General features: G+C 52.3%; 1 protein-coding gene across 3 annotated transcripts in view; it reads right to left on the bottom strand.

The window, feature by feature from the left end:
• The window catches only part of MEAK7 (MTOR associated protein, eak-7 homolog), a 31,247-nt gene extending 23,641 nt beyond the window's left edge, over nt 1-7,606 (bottom strand). The window contains exons 1-2 of one of the 3 annotated variants that reach the window (XM_054452670.2): nt 7,520-7,606; nt 257-434 (exon numbers count right to left, since the gene is read on the bottom strand). In XM_054452670.2, coding sequence (XP_054308645.2) covers nt 257-409 — 153 coding nt within the window. In that variant the 5' untranslated portion in view covers nt 410-434; nt 7,520-7,606. Of the gene's footprint in view, nt 1-256; nt 435-5,643; nt 5,809-7,461 lie in introns of those variants that run through there. The other 2 variants (XM_063654151.1, XM_054452671.2) reach the window with 2 other exon arrangements.
• Between the last annotated feature and the right edge of the window lie 533 nt (nt 7,607-8,139).

An 8,139-nucleotide genomic window follows, 5' to 3' on the forward strand; every position in this document is an offset into this window, starting at 1 on the left:
AAAAAGGGGGAGGGATGTGTTTAGACACTGTCTATGGCTATTTTCACACAGTAACGGCAGAGCAGAGGAGCTGCAACAGAGACCACATAGCTCACAAAGCCAAAACTAGGTCATATCTGGCCCTTTACAGAAAACCAACTTTTTAGTGTTGCCATCCATTGCATTACAAAAACACGAAAGCAGATTCTGGCCCGAGGGCCACAGTTTGCAGACCCCCGCTCCCAACTAAACATGAACCACGGGTTGTTACTCTTGCCTGCAGTGCCTTCAGAGAGAAGGATTTGGACAAGACATTCGGGCTGTTTTTATCCGATGACAGAGCATCAAACAATCGATCAATCTCTGCCTGTTCCTCAGGAAGAAACTGTGAACAAAAGCTCTGCCCCACACGGCTTCTGCTGTTCCCCATCTGTCCTGATATCTGGCAGAATTCTCTGCAGAAGGAAAAGACACAACGTTAGAAAAATCAAAATTTAATAATCACAGAAAATAAATGTTGATAATTATATGGTCAAGTTAATATACATTGATTTAGCCACAAATTGTAACTAAAACACATCAGAGCTACATGATACTGGGTTTTGGGTTTTGTTTTTGTTTTGTGTTGCTGAGGCGGGATCTCACTCTGCTGACCAGGCTGGAGTGCAGTGGTGCCATCACAGCTCCCTGCAGCCTCAACCTCCTGGGCTCGGGCAATCCTCCCCACTCAGCCTCCTGAGTAGCTGGGACTACAGGACCACACCAGGATGCCTGGCTAATTTTTTTTTTGTCTTCTGTAGAGATGGGGTCTTGCTGTGTTGCCCAGGCTGGTCTCCAGCTTCTGGTCTTAAGTGATTCTCCTGCCTCAGCCTCCCAAAGTGTTAGGATTAGAGATGTGAACCCCCGTGACTAGCTAATATTGTTTCGATGTGACAGAAATTAATAGCTGATACAAATAAAGCTGGAAAAGCCCATCCTGACGCCCATGACCTACTGAAACACACCCATAATTGTCAAAAAGTCTGGGTTTGAGAACATAGTGCCCAAGCTAATATAATCAAAGGCAGGACAAAATGTCTGTATTTTAATCAATCTAAATATTCATTCTTTAAAACCAGAGTTAGAAAATATATATCAAAGGCTGAACAATCACATGTATTTGAATAAACTCACCTTGAGAATACTGCTACACACTAGTTGGGAAGTTTTTCCTTTGTGATCCTGGCTCTGCCTCCTCCTAGCTGTGTAGTCTTGGGCAAGCTACTAAAACGCTCTCTGCCTCAATTTCCCCATTTGTAAAGCAGGAGGAGTCACAGCCCAGCCTCAGAAGATTGCCGTGATTATCAACCAAGTCAACAAAGCAAAGGCCCGAGACCTGCCTGGCACTGACAGTGCCTGTATGATCCCGGCCCACGAGCCTCATCTGTTTGAGGCGCTGGAGGAGCATTAACAGAGACTGGCACCAACAGCAGGTGACCTGGGACCTTGTTCACTGTCACAAACCTCATTATAGGAAAAGGCAAGCGCCAAGAAATCAGGGGATTCAAACAAAAAAGCATGGTTGGAAATGAAAACAAAAAAAAAATCTCTCAAGAGGTAAGGTGCTGTGACTGTTAATGCCTGGCCCTGGACTTTTTCCAGAAACCCAGTGTCAATGAGACTGCTGGAGAGAAAACGACCTTCCCCGCAGAGGCACCTGGATAAACAAAGTCACTGCAGCAGTAAATTATCCCCCAAGGTATTTAGCCAAGGGGGAAAGGCCATGCTACTAGGGTGGAGCATGAGTCATGGTCTGCACCAAGCCCTGACAATTCAAACCCTCAAGAGATAACAGGGTAGTCAGCATCTTTCTTTTCATTGAGATGAGATTCACATAAAATTAACCATTTTAAAGTGTACAGTGGCATTTAGTACATTCACAATATGGTGCAACCCTCACAGTTCCAAAACATGTTCATCACCCTCAGAGAAAACTCTGTACATGAGCAATCTCCTCTCATTCCTCCGTCCCACATGCCCTGGCCATCACCCGTCTACTTTCTGTCCTGACGCATTTCTGTATTCTGAGTGTTTCATATAAATGCAATTATATGACCAGGCGCGGTGGCTCACACCTATAATCTGAGCACTTTGGGAGGCCAAGGCAGGAGAATCACTCAAGCCCAGAAGTTTGAGACCAGCCTGAGAAACATAGCAAGACCTCATCTCTACTAAAAATTTAAAAATTAGCCAGGCACGGTGGCATGAGCTTACAGTTCTAGCTGCTCCAAAGGCTGAGGTGGGAGGATCGCGTGAGCACAGGAGGTCAAGGCTGCAGTGAGCTACAATCGTGCCACTACACTCCAGCCTGGGTAAAAGGGCAAGACCCCGTCTCTAAAAAAATAATAAATGGAATGATATGATGTGTGGCCTTTTGTGATTGTCTCTTTTCATTCAGCATCGTGTTTTTGAGGCCCACCTATGTTGTAGCATGGGTTAGCATTCCACTCCTTGTTATGGCTGATTAGTATTTCGTTGCATGGATGGACCACATTTTGCTTATCCATCAGTAGCTTACAGACACCAGAGCTGTTTCCACCTTCCGGCTATCATGAATAGTGCTGCAATGAACATCTGAGTACCTGAGTCCCCCTGTTCCAATTTCCAGTGTCGACAGCTAGGAGTGGATTTGCTGGGTCACATGGTAATTCTGTTTAACCTTCTGAGGGGCCACCAGAGTGCTCTCCACTTTATATTCTCATCAGTAAAGCATGAGCTTCCACCTCTCCACACCCCCACTAAAGCGAGTTATTTCTCCACCTTTTATATGACAGCCATCCTCGCAGCGGATGGGCCTTTGACAGGCCTCACTGCTAATGTGCCCTCTGTGCAGGAAGTCTCCAGTGGGGGGCTCCTTGGAAGGGGACAGGGGTGCACTTCACAGAGACAGGCTGGAAATGAGGGCTTACCCGACCCCGTTTGGGTTCTCACCCACGCCCCACCTGATCTCACCGCTTCCACTCCTCAAGTTTCGCAGCAGCAGAAGAGCCCAGAAGGAAAACCTCCAGCCTGGACTCAATGTCCAGCGGCAGGGGGCTGTCCCCAGCTCTGAAACAGAGGGGCTGCGCCGGCTGAGTCTGGGCACTGCAGGGACACAGCCCAAGCAGCCAAAACAAAGCAGACCCACCCTCTGCATCAACTCGAAGAGCCTGCAAGGTGGGCCACACCATCTCCTGAGGTCAGGAGTTCGAAACTAGGTTGGCCAACGACGTGAAACCCCATCTCTACTAAAAACACAAAAAAATTAGCCAGACATGGGGCTGTGCACCTGTAATCCCAGCTACTTGGGAGGCTGAGGCAGGAGAATTGGTTGAACCCGGGTGGCGGAAGTTGCAGTGAGCCGAGACCACGCCACTGCACTCCAGCCTGGGCGACAAAGACTCCTCTCAAAAAAAAAAAAGAAAAAAAAAAAGAGGGGAAACAGAGACAAGGGCATGGAGATGGGTGTGGCCTGGGGGTGTAACAAGAAGAGTCAAGAGTGGAAAAGGTCCCAAAGGTCACATTTCAGCCGAGTCTTCAGAGACTCACAGGTGGTTCACCAAGAAGTGGGAACAGCATGCACGGGGCATAGGCAAGAGCGTCGGGATCGCGAGGCAAGGGTGGAACTTGGGGCACATGGGGGAGGTCAGCAGAGGGCTGCAGCAGAAGGGGGCCCTGGCCTGACTCCACCCAGCCCCTCACTTCCACCCCACCCCAACTCCAGCTTTCTGCCAGAAACAGACTCCCCCACTGTGGTCAGAGAACAGCAGCAGGGTGCAGCCTGGCCAGCCCTCACCATCCGCAGACGGCCAGGAGAAAGGTGCAGGGCTGGGCAAGTGCCAACAGGCAGGACAGGAGCCCAGAAACGCACAGAAGCGGCGCAGACCAGCGCAGGCCCAGGAGATGACAGGAAAGGCTTGGACGCAGGGCCAGGCTGGCAACGCCACTTTTTCAAGCAGGAGAGAGGAGGGTGCGTGGGAGCCCCCAGTAGGAACCCCAGGGCTGGTGCCAGTGAGGTGGGAAGGTGGGCAGCCCCTAAGAACACAGCGCTGTTCCCGGTACTGCCATTCTTAGTGCCTGCAGAGTGCTGGTGAAGGGACACGTCTCAGAACGGCTCAAGGACAGCCCGTCTACTTTGAGAGCCCCGTGCCAGGCAAGATAAAGAAATGGCAATGGTATGGTGGCTCACGCCTGTAATCCCAGCACTTCGGGAGGCCGAGGCGGGCGGATCACCTAAGGTCGGGAATTCGAGACCAGCCTGACCAACATGGAGAAACCCCATCTGTACTAAAAATACAAAATTAGCTGGGCGTGGTGGTGCATGCCTGTAATTCCAGCTACTCGGAAGGCTGAGGCAGGAGAATTGCTTGAACCCGGGAGGCAGAGGTTGCAGTGAGCCGAGAGTGCCATTGCACTCCAGCCTGGGCAACTGCATCTCAAAAAAAAAAAAAAGAAAAAGAAAAAAAGAAATGGCAATAATACAAAGTGTTCCACAGTTCATCTATCCTCACCTCAATCTCTTTCACCAGGCCAGACATCTAATTAACTTGGAGGAAGGCATGAAGGCCTTTAATGCATTCTTATCTCTCTCTAAATCCAAGTTCCTGAGCTTTCAGTCCCTGGCAAGTTTTCTCAGTGTCATGGGACTTTCAGAGTACACCTTGGTACATGGGGTGGCCTCTTCCCTGCAAGGTTGTGCATAACACAACCCTACATTGGCCTCCAGACTTCTGTGAGTTCCCTTGTATCAAGTTCTCCTAAAGGACAATGCATGCCGGGCACGGTGGCTCACGCCTGTAATCCCAGCACTTTGGGAGGCCAAGGCAGGTGGATCACCTGAGGTTGGGAGTTCGAGACTAGCCGGACCAACATGGAGAAACCCCCTCTCTACTAAAAATACAAAATTAACCGGGCGTGGTGGTGCACACCTGTAATCCCAGCTACTTGAGAGGCTGAGGCAGGAGAATCGCTTGAACCCAGGGGGCGGAGGTTGCAATGAGCCAAGATCGTGCCATTGCACTCCAGCCTGGGCAACAAGAGTGAAACTCCGTCTCAAAAAAAAAAAAAAAAAAAAGACAATGCACGCTGGTGCTGGTGCTGAGAGGCTGAGAACACACGTCAAGGTTGCTTGTACCAGCGGAGCTCGACTGGAGCACTTTCGTCCCCCAGGGGGCATTTGGCAATGACTGGAAAAGTGTGTGGTTGTCACAACTCGGGGAGGGGAGTGCCGCTGGCATCTAGCAGGCAGAGGCCAGGGATGCTGCTAAAAATCTTACAGTGCACAGGATGGTCTCACGACAAGGAAGTGTCCACCCCACACTTCGGTAGGGCTGAAGGTGAGAAAACCTGGCTTCTGAGGATGTGGGGCAGTGGAACAAAATGGAAGTGAACTTGATACAAGGGAACCCAGAGAAGTCTCGAGGCCAATGTAGGGTTGTGTTATGCACAACTTTGCAGGGAAGAGGCCACCCCATGTACCCAGGTGTACTCTGAAAGTCCCAAGACACTGAGAAAACTTGCCAGGGACTGAAAGCTTTCCATCACCAAGCCTATAATCCCAGAACTTTGGGAGGATCATTTGAGGCCAGGAGTTTGAGACTAGCCTGGGCAACACAGTGAGACTTCGTCTCTGCCAAAAATACAAACCTTAGCCAGGTGTGGCGGCGAGTGTCTATAGTCCCAGCTATTCAGGAGGCTGAGGTGGGAAGATCGCTTGAACCCGGAGGCAGAGGTCGCAGTGAGCCAAGATCACAACACTGCACTCCAGCCTGGGTGACAGAGCGAGACCCTGTCTCATAAAAACAAAAACAAAAGTCCCAGCAGCCCATAATAAGTGACCAAGATTTTTTGTTTGACCAGACTTTAGTCAGGCTCCTGGGCCCATCTGTGTACTTCTTTGTAAAATCTGGTTTTAGCAAAAACAAAACAAAAACCACCAAACCACCCATCCTTGATATCTGATCACCATTATCTGTTCACTCGCTATCTAACCAGGTTTAACACTTAGGTCAGGGATATCCAATCTTTCGGCTTCCCTGGGCCACACTGGAAGAACTGCCTTGGGCCACACATAAAACCCACTAACAATAACTGATAAGCGCATATATCTACATTTATGGCAAAAAAAAAAAACTCATGTTTTAAGAAAGCTTATGAATTTGTGTTGGATGTCATTCAAAGCCGTCTTGGGCCACATACGGCCCACGGGTTGGACGAGCTTGCCTAGGTGACGTCTGATCACCCTGGCCTGCCTTCAGTAAGAATCTGCTAGGTCAGCTTACCCAGAATCCACCTCAGCACCCTGATGTCTCCTCAGTCATTTTCCATCCACTGATCCCCCACCCTGCTCCCTGGCTTCCCACTTACCAATGCTATAATCAGAGTTGAGCCCAATCTCTCTCCTTTACTACAAAATCCCATTGCTGTGGTCCCTATACCCATTGCAATGGTCTTGAATAATTAATGTGCTTTTAATAAGCATCATTAAGTAATTTCTTTAACATAAGGTTGAGAAGATTACATAAGGTAACCCAGAGCATTTGATCTGCTTACTGGAGGTCAGAGACAGAATAATGGGCCCAAGACAACAGAGAATGGCTAGAATGGCTCCTTGAGTTCTCGTCTTAGAACAAGAGAAACTGTCCTGCTTGGAAGAAACGGAAGGTTGCTCTGCCTCCGTGATGGAGGGGTGGACACGGACAGATTGTCTGCAGGACGGCCCCCAAGGTTCCCACTAGTATCCTAGGAATGGCTCAGTCACCTCCTGCTCAGAGCTTCTCCAACAGGCTGTTACATGGCTGCTTCCCACCCTGCCTGCCAAGCCCCAACTCTCTACTCCAAGGGCCCCGCATCCCTAGAGCCACACAAGGGGCCCTCTGTACCCCCACAAGCTGGGGAGATTCCAACTGCCTCATCTGGACAGGCTTCAAAGTCCTGTCTGTGTCTCAGAGCCCAGAGGCCCTTGTGCGAAGGGGCAGCTTGAGCCTGGGCAAGAAGTTCCCACGGGCCAGAAGGTGACCTGTCCTGAGCTGGCCACCTACATGGCCTGGGAACAGTTATCAGCTCACTGTCCTGGAAAAGCCCAGATGCGTGTGGTCAGAATACAAGAAGGAAGACCCCCTCCACACACACATCAGTGTCTACCCTAGACTCGCCTCCTCCGCGGAGGCACCGCTCCCTTTCCGCATCTACACAGGCTCTGAATCCCCCCTCAACACGGCTGGCCTTGGCCCTGGGGAAGGTACCTCCCCACCCTCTTACCTTGACCACATGAATAGCGGGAGGTACAGGATGATTCTGATCCCCCCAGGAAACCCTCCCTCCATCCCTCCCAGCTGTCCCCACCCCTCACCTCCCTGCAGCCTTCACCTCTCCCTCCCCAGACCCAAGGGCCTGGAGAGGCGTGGGAGGCCAGGGAGGGGCAGGGCCCAGGCCTACTCTGGACCCGGCTGCTCCAGTCCCCACCTCAGCTGGGCCTGCGCCTCCGGGTCAGCTCACTGCGGCCCCCAGCCCAGGTACCTACCCTGCCGGGCTTCCTGGTGCTGTCTGGTCCGGTCCAGCAGCCCACGGGTTCCTCTCGGGAGCCGCCCCTTCCCCGTTGCCAGGCAACAGTGCTGAGGGGCAGTCATTTGGCCCAATCGTGGTAGCGGAGGTGTGGGGCGGAACCCAAGAGAGGAGTCAGCCAATGGTGACGCACCTCACAGGCGGTGGGCCGAACCTGGAGGGTGAAGCTGGAGGCGGGGCCGCGGTCTGCGGGAGGAGCGGCTGCAGGCCCGGGAAGCCGGTCCCGCCGCGCGCTTACTGAGGAGGCGCCTGGAGAAGGCGGCCAATGACTCAGGCCAGGCAGCACCTAGGGCCAGCAGTGGTACCTGGGGAGAAGGGGTGTCTGGACTGGGCGCTGGAGCGGAGTAGCCAGGGTGTGGGAGATCCTGGGGGAGAGGCTGAGCTTGGGGGTGAAGACACCCGGGGGAGGAGAGTGGCCCATGTGGAGACAGCCGAGAGGAGGCGGGACCCTCCCCAGCAGAGGCCTCCGCAGTGCAGCCTCCTGGGCCCCAGGCAACTCTCCCCTGACTCCCCGGCCTGCTGGTCCTGGCCTAGAGCCTCGGGTCCGCCTCCCCTCGGGCCTCCCTCTGCCAGCCGCCC

The sequence above is a fragment of the Pongo pygmaeus genome, chromosome 18, assembly GCF_028885625.2.
Source record: "Pongo pygmaeus isolate AG05252 chromosome 18, NHGRI_mPonPyg2-v2.0_pri, whole genome shotgun sequence".
Taxonomy (NCBI): Eukaryota; Metazoa; Chordata; class Mammalia; order Primates; family Hominidae; genus Pongo; species Pongo pygmaeus.